At 30.9% G+C, this 14,603-nt stretch overlaps 1 protein-coding gene across 4 annotated transcripts in view; it reads left to right on the forward strand.

Moving 5' to 3' along the window:
* side (motor axon guidance molcule sidestep) overlaps positions 1–14,603 on the forward strand; it is an 805,094-nt gene that overhangs the window by 769,073 nt on the left and 21,418 nt on the right. For all 4 annotated transcript variants that reach the window (XM_075310279.1, XM_075310349.1, XM_075310417.1 and 1 more), the window contains exon 16: positions 5,518–5,726. In XM_075310279.1, the coding sequence (XP_075166394.1) occupies positions 5,518–5,726 (209 nt within the window). The remainder of the gene's footprint in view (positions 1–5,517; positions 5,727–14,603) is intronic.

Raw genomic sequence — 14,603 nt, forward strand, 5'->3', positions numbered from 1 at the left:
TAAAAATAAAATTTTGATAAAATTTTCTATAGAAACAAATTTTCGAAAAAAAATTTTATTAACAATAAACTTTTGATTAAATGTTCTATAGGAATAACATTTCGTCTAAATTTTCTATAGGAATAAACTTTTGTCTAAATTTTCTGCAGAACTACAGAAAACTACAAATTTGATCAAATTTTCTAAAAAAAAACAAAATTTTCTATAGAAATACAATTTTGAGGAAATTTTCGGAAGAAAAACAAATTTTGACAGAATTTTCTATAGAAATAAAATTTTGATAAAAGTTCCTATATAAACATTTTTTTTAATTTCCTATAGAAATAAAATTTTGACAAAATTTTCTATAGAAAACAATGGAAATAAAATTTTGACAATTAATTTTTATTGAAAATAACATTTTTTATTTTTTGTAGAAGTGACAATATTCCCTTGTTGGTGCGAGCTAAAAATATTTAAAACTTCGACACATTTATAATCCAAGTAAATTTGTCGCTTTTATGCGTTATACATAAAATAATAAATAACTAAGGAAAGTCTAAACTTGCGAGTTAAAAAAAAGAATGATCGCCCAGAATAAGCATTCAAAAATCGGAGCCTTTCGTTTTCAAATCATGGACACTTGCTCTGCAACTCTTGTTGGTTGACAGTGGCTTCTTACTCACATATATTTGCAATGAGGTACTGAATGGTTTTCTACATGGAAAAATCCATGTGATAGTGATGATAGTGATCTGCATTGGTGATCCGAAATAGTATAGCTTTTTAGCGAAAGGCGTTACAACAAGCGTCTGCAAATGTTTGTAGGGCTTCACTAATACAACACTCACCTACCATACACACAAAGACACCCTGCTATTATTTACCCACATTAACCAACATAGTCGAAATAAAATGTAATAAAACGATGTCTGCCCCGGTTTATTTGCGGGTAAAACGAAAAAAAAAAACTCAACAGAAAAAAGACAAAAATAAAACCAAACCAGGCGAAAGATAAAGTGTGTTTATGTGTACACGTATATATGTGAGAGTGTATGTGTGAATATCTCACCACAAAACAGATTATGTTTATTGTACTATTGTGACTCATTTCCGTGGAAAATTTTCAAATTATTTGCAGCGCCGTAAAGTATGCATTAATTTTAATGATTTGTGTGTATGCGGGACTACTACGCACAAAAAAATCACCCACATTGCAAAGGCATAATACGTTAGTGTGTATGTATGGGTGTGTGTGTAGAGCTCGCTCTTTAGCTCTTCTACTCTTCTCACAATTTAATGCTAACTTCATATGTGAACCATTTAAATACAAGTGAATATGTAAATGCTCTACTGTGCGTATGTATGTGTTTTGCAAATGTGTTCTATTTATTTGTATTTTAACACACACACCAACAACAAAGAGTATAGCTTCATATATGAGGGCAATGGGTTTGCTTATAAGTAACGCAAAAAAGTGTCATAATAGCACATCTATTGTATATCACACACAAATGCTGGTAGTGTGATTCAAAGGCCGTAGAATTATTGTGCTGGGGTAAGAGAGTTGAAGACAGATAATGGCTTTGGCTTTCGTTCTAGGAATTGTTTATTCTTAAGTAGGTCAATATACTTATCATTAACATTGCTATAAGTATTTATATATGTATGTGTGTGTGAGTGTGTAGTAAAAATCTATATTGAAATATAATGAGGAACAATTAAAGTGCACACTTTATTTTTGGTATTTCTTAAGAGTGTCCTTGATAAATACTTCAAATAATTACAAATTAAAAATAACAATGACAATTACAATTTTCTGTTTTCAAAAGACGCAGTGAAAAATATAATAATGAAAATTAAATAAATTTTATTTATATGCTTCAAAGATAGTAATTTATGTATAAGCAAGTGAGTAAAGTAGAAAGTCGAGCGAGGCCGACTATATCGAATCCCAAACCACCCCTAGTAAATTATTAAAAGTAAACTTTTGATGGGGTTGGCGACTCGGGGATACATATATATGGGAGCTATATCTAAATCTGAACCGATTTCAACTAAAATTAGCATGCATATCCAGAACCTTAATTCTACTCCCTGTGCAAAATTTCATGTAAATCAGGGTACAATTGTGACCTCTGTGGTCCTATTAGTATAAATCGGGCGAGAATATATATGGGAGCTATATGTAAATCTGAACCGATTTCAATAAAATTTAGTAAACTTGACTATACTACAAATTGTACTCCTTGTGCAAACATTTCAAGCAAATCAGGATAAAACTCTGGCTTCTGGGGACATATAAATGAATATCGGGCGAAAGATATATATGGGAGCTATATCGAAATCTGAATCAATAGGGTTCTATTCTGAGCCAAAAAAGAAACTTGTGCCAAATTTGAAGGTGATTGTACTAAAACTGCAACCTAAGCTTTGATCACACAAATGTGTTCACAAACAGACGGACAAACGGACATGGCTATATCGACTCAGAGACCCGCCCTGAGCAACAACACCATTTTTTATGCTTTCTGAAAATAAACCATATAATAAATTCCTTTTTGGGATTGTGCCCTATTCTTAAATTTGACAATGCACAGTGGTCGATCCCTTTGGCCAAAAATAAAAAATCAAAGTAAGAAATTTTTAAAAAATTGTGGCATCACTGTTTCTTATGCAAACAAGGTTTAACAATGTGTATTTGTTTTTGTTTTATTCCATCTGTACTCTTTAAAAACGGCTTCAAAAGAGAGAGCAAGTAATCAGTTGGTGTTTGAAGTGTGAAAAAGTATAAAATAAAGTGCACTTTTAAATAAATAAAACAAAAGAAAGAAAAATTATATCGAAATAAATCGAAATGAATATTGCACTAAATGGTATTAACTATATTTTAAAATAAAAAAATGTATAAAACTTGTTTTAAATTTGTTGTAAAATCAATTTTTGTCAGTCTCTTTGTTTCGTGTTCGTTCGTTCTTATATGTAAATTTTATGTAGAGTTTTAGTTGTGTTCCCCCCTGAAGTCTCCAATGGGATTTTTGTGGTTTATTAGTTAATATTTCAAGATTCCAAATTGATAAAAATCAGCTGCTTTCTTTTGCCCCCCTTTGTGTTATCTCCCTAATACCGAAGTGGTCTTGTTTCTTTATATCCAAATATGAATTTTTGTGTGGTGTTTGTTAACACTAGTTTACACTGAAAATTTACATTTGATGACTTTTCTTATGTATTTTGATCTGCTGAATTTGAAAATGAAGGTCAACAAAATGAAACCGTTATTTTTAGTTTTTCTGACTTTTTTCGCTAAACAAATTATACATCGAGCTAGAAATGTCCGATTATATCGTTGTTTGTACTTGAATGCAAGGTATTGAGATGTCGAACAAACGTGTATAATAAGATCTATGATAAGATAAGTGGTTCAAAATATATCGATGGATATAGGGCGAATTTTCAAAACAATCATGAAAAATCGGATAAAAACTATTGCCCTTGGAATAAAATCGTGAGATCGGTTTATACGTGGACTATACCAACACATGGGCTGATTCACCTCATTTCCGTTACATCTATTTGTGATCTTAAAATAATTCTAGATTTTAAATTTAGGCAAATCGGATAGAAAGTACGTTTTCTAGAAGCCCAAAAAATAAAATCGGAAGATCGGTATATATAGGGGCTATACCAACAAAAGAACCTATAACCATCATTTTTTTCACACCTATTTGTGGTCCTAAAATACCTCTGTAAGGCAAATCGGATAGAAAATAGGGTTTCTAGAAGCCCAAGAAGTAAAATCGGGATATCGGCCTATATTGGGGCTATATAAATACATGGACCGATAGACACAATTTTTGGCACTCCTATTTGCGGCCCTATAATACCTCTAGATTTCCAATTTCAGGGAAATCGGAAAATTATGGTTCCTAGAAGATCAAGAAGTAAAATTGGGAGATCGGTCTATATGGAGGCTATACCAAAACATGGACCGATACGAACCATTTTTAGCACACCTACGCCTGGTCCTAATATACCTTTAGATTTAAATTTTCAGCCAAATCGGATAGAAAATACAGTTTCTAGAAGCCCAAGAAGTAAAATCGGGAGATCGGTCTATATGGGGGGCTATACCAAAACGTCATCAATCAATCCCATTTTATCATTAAAGAGTCCTGGCATAATTATAAAGCCGTGACCGGAGTTTCACGATGATACCTATACTGGAAGTATTTTTGGCCGCTAACTCCATGTTGCAACGACCACTGTGCAATGGTAGCAACTGCACACACTTTTGGTGTTCCGAATAGCATTGTTACGCATCAGATTTTCTCTATGAATGGACGGCCTTCGGCCAGGGTTTAAGTCTTTAGACTCTTCAAAGTGGTGCTAAAGCTATTAATTTTTTCTTAAAACTTCATAAGTTTTCCATAATTTGGTACAGTGAAACCTGGACACTCTGAAAACTGAACACCTCCCAAATTTGGACAGTTGTCTATGGACCTTTGCTATTTGAACACATTAAAATTAAACTCTCATAACTGGGCACTTCCCAAATATGGGCAAAATTTAGGTGACCGTGAGTGTCCACCAGTCAGAGGTGTCACTGTATTCATTTTCATCAATTAGGGTTCAATAAAAAGTGAAAATGAGCCATTATTTTATTTTGGGCTCGACTTACATGATTCAAATACATTTTATTGGGACTAATTGACATGGGGCTCATATTCATTATGAAACGTCGCCCCACAATTGTGACCCTGCTTCATGTGGATTTTGGGGCTAATTTTCCTGGGGCCCATTTTCATAGAGCCTTCAGTTACATTTTGTTTGGGGCACATACACATTAGGAAGCGGCACCCGACATTTATGGCCCTGTTTCTTTTGGGTTTTGGGGCCCATTTTCAATTGCGTTTTAATTAAAATAGTTTACCTTTAATTTTACAATTAAAGACTTTCAATGACACATTAATAAAAAGTTCTTTAATCTGAAATTGTTCATTAAGCTTGAATAATAATTGTAAAATTAAAGATATCATGCATTTGGACGTTAATTGCCTGTTTCGGTATCAGGCTAACATGAAAAATAAAATAGTTTACTTGCTCCGACTCGTTGTTATTTTTTAATAAAATGATTGTTTTTATGTTGCCCCGTTCCATATGGAGTTTGGGGCCAATTTTCCTGGGGTCTAATTGCATAGGACCTTCAGTTACATTTTATTTGGATCTCATATTCATTATAAAACATCATCCCACATTAAGGGCCCTGTTTCATTTGGTTTAGGGGATCATTATCCTGGGGTCTATTTTCAGTTACACTTTGTTTGGGGCTCATATTCATTGTGAAACGTTGCGCCACATTTAGGGCCCTGTTTCATTTGGGTTTTGGGGCCCATTTTCAATTGCGTTTTAATTAAAATAATTTACTTTGCTCCGACTCGTTGTTATATATGTTTTTTAATAAAATAATTGTTTTTTTTTTATTTATTTATTTTTTTAATAAAATTAAATTTCCATTTTATTTGTTTTTTTTTATTTCAGACCCGCCCGCAGTGATGTTCCCTCCATGTACATAGAAGAGGAAGAACTTAATGATGAAGAAGCGGCTATGAGTGGAGCTAGAGCAGCAGAAATTCGAGCCAGAGTGGCACCCATTAATATGATGCCACGATGTAGTACAAGTACGGCTAGCAGTCAACACCATTATATTTCGGAAGGTTTCATACAATATCCTCAGCCAAGTTTAAACGGTAGGATACCAGAGTCTATACTTAAAAAATTGTAGTGCTTCAAAATAAAGTATTGCAAAATTTCGTAGTTATACAGTAAATTATAGTAGTAAATGTAGACAAAAAGAAATAGAATAATTTAGCATTGATTAAATCTATAGCTTTACACTTAATTACATACTTTCCAATTTTCCTTTTTCGCTTCCCTAACGAGTGAATATTGTTATGCTTGTCTTTTTGTTTGGCATTGTCTTAGGAAATATTTGTTTTTTTTTTTTACCTTTTTTGTATTGCAAGATATCCTTATTTGCATCCTTATATGTATACTAATTTTAATTATTTATTGTATATAAAATATATATTTTATGTATATATGTATAGGTCATGCCCTTTTGGTATTTGGCTATATCCTATGCGAATGTGTAATTATGTGTGAGTGAGTGCGTGTGTGCGTGTATATGTGTTTGTGTAATTTTATATTCATATCCTTCTCTCATTATCCAACATTGAACCTAACATGATCTCTAGAATATTTTCAATTAATTTCTAATCGCTTCTGTAAATCATTTGCCGTTTTGTCATACATCAATGTTAGAGCTTCAAATATCCTTACATGCAATACGTACATTTGACTTCATTCGTGTGTGTGTGTGTGTCAGGGTTGATAAAGTTGAAACTTTTGCGATATTTTTGATACACCATGGTACGACCGCGAGTCATTTGCTACTTTTTCATCACAATTACTCTATATAGAGTTATTCAGCCTTAAATGTGAACGTTTTTCAGATATCTTCTCAATTCTAAAAACTTTAAATAGCGGACATTGCAGAAATAAACATATTCTAAAATGAAGATATTTTAGTTTTTATTACATAACTTTTAAAAAATTTTTCTATAGAAATAAAATTTTTACAAATAATTCTATGGAATTAACATTTTGACAAAAAGTTCAATAGAAATAAAAATTTTCTATAAAAATAAAATTTTCACAAAATTTTCTATAGAAATAAAATTTTGACAAAATTTTCTATAGAAATAAATTGTTGATAAAATTTGTATAAGAAAAAAAAGTTTTCTTATGGAAAATTGAATTTTTGCCAAAATTTCCTGTGAAAATAAAATTTTGACAAATTTTTCTATGGAAATAAAATTTGGGCAAAATTTCCTATAGAAGTAAATTATTGACAAAATTTTTAATAGAAATAAATAGTTGATAAAAATTTCTATATAAATAAAATTTTCTATAGAAAAAAAAATTGACAAAATTATCTATAGAAATAAAATTTTCAAAAAAATTCTGTAGATATAAAACTTTCCAAAAATTTTCTATACAAAATAAATTGTTGACGAAATTTTCTATAGAAATAAAATTTTGACAAAAATTTCTATAGAAATTAAATTTTCAAAAATATTTCTATAGAAATAAAATTTTGACAAAATTTTTTATAGAAATAAATTTTTGACAAAATTTTCTTCAGAAATAAATTATTGACAAAATTTTCTATAGTAATAAAATTTTGACAAAATTTTCTGTAGAAATAACATTTTGACAAAATTTTCTATAGAAATTAAATTTTCAAAAATATTTCTATAGAAATAAAATTTCGACAACATTTTTTATAGGAATAAAATTTTGACAAAATTTTCTATAGAAATATAAATTTTCTATAGAAATAAAATTTTGACAAAAATTTCTATAGAAATTAAATTTTCAAAAATATTTCTATAGAAAAAAATTTTTAAAAAAATTTTCTATAGAAATAAAATTTCAACAAAATTTTCTAGAAAAATAATTTTTAAAAAAATTTTCTATAGAAATAAAATTTCGACAAAATTTTCTATAGGAATAAAATTTTTACAAAATGTTCTATAGAAATAAATTTTTACCAAAATTTTCTATAGGAATAAAATTTTGACAAAATTTTCTATATAAATAAAAATTTTCTATAGAAATAATATTTTGACAAAATTTTCTACAGAAATAAAATTTTGACAAAAATTTTTATAGGAATAATATTTTGACAAAAATTTCTATAGAAATAAAATTTTCAAAAATATTTCTATAGAAATAAAATTTTCAAAAAAAAAAAAAAAACTATAGAAATAAAATTTTCACAAAAATTTTCTATAGAAATAAAATTTTCGCAAAAATTTTCTATAGAAATAAAATTTCGACAAACTTTTTTATAGAAATAAATTTTTGACAAAATTTTCTATAGGAATAAAATTTTTGCAAAATTTTCTAGAGAAATAATATTTTGACAAAAATTTCTGTAGAAATAAAATTTTCAAAAATATTTTTATAGAAATAAAATTTTCAAAAAAAATTCTATAGAAATAAAATTTTCAAAAAAAATTCTATAGAAATAAAATTTTCACAAAAATTTTCTATAGAAATAAAATTTCGACAAAATTTTTTATAGGAATACATTTTTAACAAAATTTTCTATAGAAATAAATTTTTACAAAATATTCTATAAAAATAAATTTTTACCAAAATAAATTTTTACCAAAAATTTTCTATAGGAATAAAATTTTGACAAAATTTCTATATAAATAAAAATTTTCTATAGAAATAATATTTTGACAACATTTTCTACAGAAATAAAACTTTAACAAAATTTTCTTTAGAAACAAAATTATGACAAAATCTTCTATAGAAATAAAAATAAATATAATATAAATAATTTTAATAACAGAAAAAAAGTTTATAGAAATAAAATTTTCCAGAAATTTTCTATAGAAATAAAATTTTCCAAAAATTTCCTAGAGAAATAAATTTTCAAAAAATTTTCTATAGAAATAAAATTTTCCAAAAATTTTCTATAGAAATAAAATTTTCCAAAAATTTTCTATAGAAATAAAATTTTCCAAAAATTTTCTACAGAAATAAAATTTTCCTAAAATTTTCTATAGAAATAAATTGTTTACAAGAAATTCTATAGAAATAAAATTTTCAAAAAATTTTCTATAGAAATAAAATTTTCAAAAAATCTTCTATAGAAATAAAATTTTCAAAAAATTTTCTAAACGAGTAGTAGTAAAGTTTTCAAAAAGTTTTCTATACAAATAAACTGTTGACAAAATTTTCTATAGAAATAAAATTTTGACAGAATTTCCCATAGAATAAAAATTGGACAAAATATCGTATGGAAGAAAAATTTTAACAAAATTTTTTATAGAAATAAATTATTGACAACATTTTTTATAGAAATAAATTATTGGAAAAATTTTTATAGAAATAAAATTTTCTACACAAAATTAATTGTTGACAAAATTTTCTACAGAAATAAAATTTTTAAATTTCTATAGAAGTACAATTTTTAAAAAATTTTCTATAGAAATAAAATTTTCAACAAATTTCTATAGAAATGAAATTTTCCAAAAATTTTCTATAGAAATAAAATTTTATTGTCGTTTTTGATTTCAGCATAAAACCATGCATTGACTAAACTACTTGTAGTTTAGTCAATGCAATGCAACAGACAAAATTTCCTATAGAAATAAATTATTGAAAAAATTTTTTTACAGAGATAAAATTTTCCAAACATTTTCTATACAAAACAATTGTTGACAAAATTTTCTATAGAAATAAAATTTTCAACAAATTTTCTATAGAAATCAATTTTTTTTTATTATTGGTTTGTACTTCAATCATATTTGTTGCTTTGATCTCAGCTTCAAAACCATTGCGTTGACTAAACTACAAGAGTAGCTTAAAGAAACGAGAAAAACAATGTTTGGAGCGTGCGTCCATCCAACCATCTTGCAGTCTATAGGACTTTGCCCAAATGAATTTGAAAATTTTGACAAAATTTTCTATAGAAATAATTTTTTGACAAAATTTTCTATAGAAATAAAATTTTGACAAAATTTTCTATAGAAATAAAATTTTGACAAATTTTTCTATAGAAATAAAATTTTGACAAAATGTTCTGTAGAAATAAAATTTTCGACAAAATTTTCTATAGAAATAAAATTTTGACAAATTTTTCTATAGAAATAAAATTTTGACAAAATTTTCTGTAGAAATAAAATTTTCGACAAAATTTTCTATAGAAATAAATTTTTGACAAAATTTTCTATAGAAATAAAATTTTGACAAAATTTTGCAAAAAATTGCAAAAAATTGCTATAGATATACAATTTGGACAAAATTTTCTACAGAAATAAAATTTGGACAACATTTTCTAGAGAAATAACATTTTGACAAAATTTGCTATAAAATTTTTACAGAATTAGAAATAAAATTTTGCAAGAATAAATTTTTTTTAATCTAAAATAGATTTAAATATACGTATAGTTTTACAATAGTCTTTAAATTTCATATTGGGTAATTTTAGCTTATTTAGGCTTCGAAAAGTACATTTTTAGTACTTTTTCGTCAACATCATTTACCATCCCTGGTGTGTGTGTGTGTGTTACGCAGAATACCACAACAAAGACAAATAGAAATATGAAACATGTCCTATTTTGGGGTCATGTCATATCTTCTAAAGAAATCCTTACTTTTGATGAAGCTACTTACAATTTTCCATTTATCAAATAAATTAAACATCATGTAGTGTAAGAGGAGAATATCATAGGCATATTATATAGAGTGTCTACTGAAAAATCATTGTATACGCGTGTGTCTATGTGTGTTTGTGATAATTAACAAATGACCTTAAGAAAATCTCATTACAGTATGGTGGGGGGCGGTGAGGGGCTTAGTTGTATCTATAAGTTTTAGTGATAAAAGTTAACTATACCAACTAATAAGGAGATTACAGACACTGAATATAATATCAATTAGGATAGTTTGCAATGCATAATTAATTATCAATCAGTTGGTGATGTATTATAGCTTTAACAGAATATAGGAATATATGAATATCAAACGAATGTCCTAATGACCTTTGCTGCGTTAAACAGAGAAATTTTTGTTCTGAAAAATACCAAATATGGTTTTTTTACATCAAAAGAGAAAATTAGACCCAATTTTATTTTGGGGTCAATTTTCATGTTTAAGTTTGAGAAATTTTTCGGGGCTAAGAAAACTTGGGGCTCATTTTCCTGGGGCCCATTTTCATAGCACCCTTCTATCTTTTTAATTTGCATTATGAAAAAAACCCCAATGAACCCAATTTTCTTTTAAATCAGAAGAGAAAATGAGCCCGAATTATACCTTAAACCACATATTGGTCAGGATGTAATAACTTTGATAATGCTATTGCTAATGATGCTAATGATTTGCTAATAAATGTGCCAACCAGAAATATTCATTCTAGACTGCATAAAATATATACCGATCAACTCAGCCTCACCTTCTTATTCGATCTAACTATTGGTGTCCGTCCGTCCGTGTGTCCATGTATTTGTTGTTCGCAGGATTCCGATGACAATTATTAACCGATTTTGATGAATTTTGGTACACGGTATTTTTTTTTTTTTTGACTCAAGGACGAACGCTTTTGAATATAGAAACAATCGGATGAAATTTAGATAGAGCTCTCATATATATGTATCGCCCGATTTCGATAAATGGGGTCAGATTTCGCTACTTTACTAACCGATCAGCGTCAAGTTTGGCACATGGTGATCTTATTTACCACCCTTTAAGTGTACAAAATTTCATCGAATTTGGTTCAGATTTATCTATAGTTCCCATATACTGCGTCAAGTTCGGCACAAGGTAATCTTATTTACCACCCTTTAAGTGTACAAAATTTCATCGAATTTCGTTCAGATTTAGCTATAGCTCCCATATACAGTGAAACCTTGCAAACTTGGACACTCTGAAAACCGAACACCTCACAAATGTGGACAGTTGTCTGGGGACGTTTGCTATATTAACACATTAAAATTAACCTCCCAAATGTGAACAACATTTAGGCGACCGTGAGTGTCCACCTTTCAGAGGTTCCACTCTATATGTATCGCCCGGTTTTACCAAATTTGGCTATAAAACCCTTGTTTGTCAACCAATTTTAGTCGATCTAGCGATGTCCATCAGTTTGGTGAAATTAAGCGAACTTCCAAAAAAAAAAAAAAACGCTACCGACTTCAAACCGACCACCCAGATTTGACCTGCAAAACCTCTTGCGGAAATTCTGAATAGATCTAGCGATGTCAAGCTAACTTCCAAAAAAAGCTATCAAATTAAAGCCGACCCCCAGATTTGACCTAGGAAACCTTTGCGGAAATTCTGAGTCGATCTTCCGATACCCGTCTGTCCGTCCGACTGTTGAAGTCAAGCTAACTTGCGGAAAAAGCTACGAACTTGATACCGACGCGCAGATTTGACCTACGGAACCTCTTGCGGAATTTCTGAGTCGATCTAGCGATGTCCATCAGTTTGGTGAAATTAAGCGAACTTCAAAAAAAAAAAAAAAACACGCTACCGACTTCAAACCGACCACCCAGATTTGACCTGCAAAACCTCTTGCGGAAATTCTGAATCGATCTAGCGATGTCAAGCTAACTTCCAAAAAAATGCTATCGACTTAAAACCGACCCCCAGATTTGACCTACGAAACCTTTGCGGAACTTTTGACTCGATCTTATGATGCCCGCCTGTTCGTCCGACTGTTGAAATCAACCTAACTTCCGAAAAAAGCTACGGACTTGATACCGACGCCCAGATTTGACCTACGGAACTTCTTGCGGAATTTCTGAGTCGACCTCGCGATGTCCATCAGTTTGGTGATATTAAGCGAACTTCAAAAAAAAAACTACCGACTTCAAACCGACCACCCAGATTTGACCTGCAAAACCTCTTGCGGAAATTTTGAATCGATCTAGCGATGTCAAGCTAACTTCCAAAAAAATGCTATCGACTTAAAACCGACCCCCAGATTTGACCTACGAAACCTTTGCGGAACTTTTGACTCGATCTTATGATGCCCGCCTGTTCGTCCGACTGTTGAAATCAAGCTAATTTCCGAAAAAAGCTACGGACTTGATACCGACGCCCAGATTTGACCTACGGAACCTCTTGCGGAATTTCTGAGTCGATCTAGCGATGTCCGTCCGTCTCTCGAAATAGAGCTAACTTCCAAAAAAAAGCTATCGACTTGAAACCGACCACCAGATTTGACCTGCAAAACCTCTTGCGGAAATTCTGAATCGATCTAGCGATGTCAAGCTAACTTCCAAAAAAAGCTATCGACTTGAAACCGACCCCCAGATTTGACCTGCGAAACCTCTTGCGGAAATTTTGAGTCGATCTAGCGATGCCCGCCTGTCCGTTCATCTGTTGATACTTCCAAAAAAAGTTTCGGACTTGAAACCGACGCCCAGATTTGACCTACGGAACCTCTTGCGGAATTTCAATCAACCTAACTTCCAACAAAACTATCGACTTTAAACCGACCCCCCAAAAAAAGATTCGGACTTGAAACCGACGCCCAGATTTGACCTACGGAACCTCTTGCGGAATTTCTGAATCAATCAACAGATATCCGTCTGTTGGAATCAAGTTATATTCCGAAAAAAGCTATCGACTTGCAAGCGACCCCCAGATTTGACCTACGGAACCTCTTTGCGTAAATTTTGAGTCGATCTAGCAATGTCTGTCCATATGTTCAAATCAAGCCAACTTCCCATAAAACTATCGACTTGAAACCGACCCCCATATTTGACCTACGAAACCTTTGCGGAAAATTTTGAGTCGATCTAGCGATGTCCGCCTGTCCGTCCGTCTGTTGATACTTCCAAAAAAGTTTCGGACTTGAAACCGAAGCCTAGAATTGACCTACGGAACCTCATGAGGAATTTCTGAATTAATCAACCGATATCCGTCTGTTGGAATCAAGTTAAGTTCCGAAAAAAGCTATCGACTGGCAAGCGACCTCCCAGATTTGACCTGCGAAACCTATTGAGAAAATTCTGAGTCGAACTAGCGATGTCCGTCCGTCTTTCGAAATAAAGCTAACTTCCAAAAAAATGCTATCGACTTCAAACCGACCATCCAGATTTGACCTACAAAATCTCTTGAGAAAATTCTGAGTCAAACTAGCGATGTCCGTCCATCTGTTCAAATCAAGCTAACTTCCAACAAAACTATCGAGTTGAAACCGACCGCCAGATTTGACCTACGAAACCTTTGCGGAAATTTTGAGTCGATCTAGCGATGCCCGCCTGTCCGTCCATCTGTTGATACTTCCAAAAAAAGTTTCGGACTTGAAACCGACACCCAGATTTGATCTACGAAACCTCTTGCGGAATTTCTGAATCAATCAACCAATATCCGTCTGTTGGATTCAAGTTAAGTTCCGAAAAAGCTATTGACTTACAACGACCCCCCAGATTTGACCTGCGAAATCTCTTGAGAAAATTCTAAGTCGAACTAGCGATGTCCGTCCATCTGTTGAAGTCAAAAAAAAAACTATCGACTTGAAACCGACCACCAGATTTGACCTACGAAACTTTTTGTGGAAATTTTGAGTCGATCTAGCGATGTCCGATTGTTGAAATCAATCTAACTTCCAAACATGGCTATCGACTTGAAACCGACCCCCGACTTCCGCATCCTCATGGAATAGCAAACTTCTTCTTACTGTGATGAAATTTGGTCACAAAAGTTGGTTCACATCTCTTCATAATTATTTATTTATGTAAGCCAACCAATAACCATTGTGGAAAGTATATAAAATTCGGCATGGCCGAACTTTCGGCCGCTTGTACTTGTTTTTTTTTTTAGAGACTATGATTTATCTAATTTTCATCAAATCCGAAATCTATATTGTATGACCCCTATAGTTCATAACATAGTAAATAATCTCTCTAGTATCCTTTGGAAAGTAGTTTGAAACATTGTAGTTAGTGTCCATACTTCCTGAATTGAGATTAGAATAAAGTACTCGTAGATAAACCTAACTCATCTTCCATAGTTTTGTATACTGTCTGACCCACCAT

Source organism: Haematobia irritans, chromosome 1 (genome assembly GCF_050003625.1).
Source record: "Haematobia irritans isolate KBUSLIRL chromosome 1, ASM5000362v1, whole genome shotgun sequence".
Lineage (NCBI taxonomy): Eukaryota > Metazoa > Arthropoda > Insecta > Diptera > Muscidae > Haematobia > Haematobia irritans.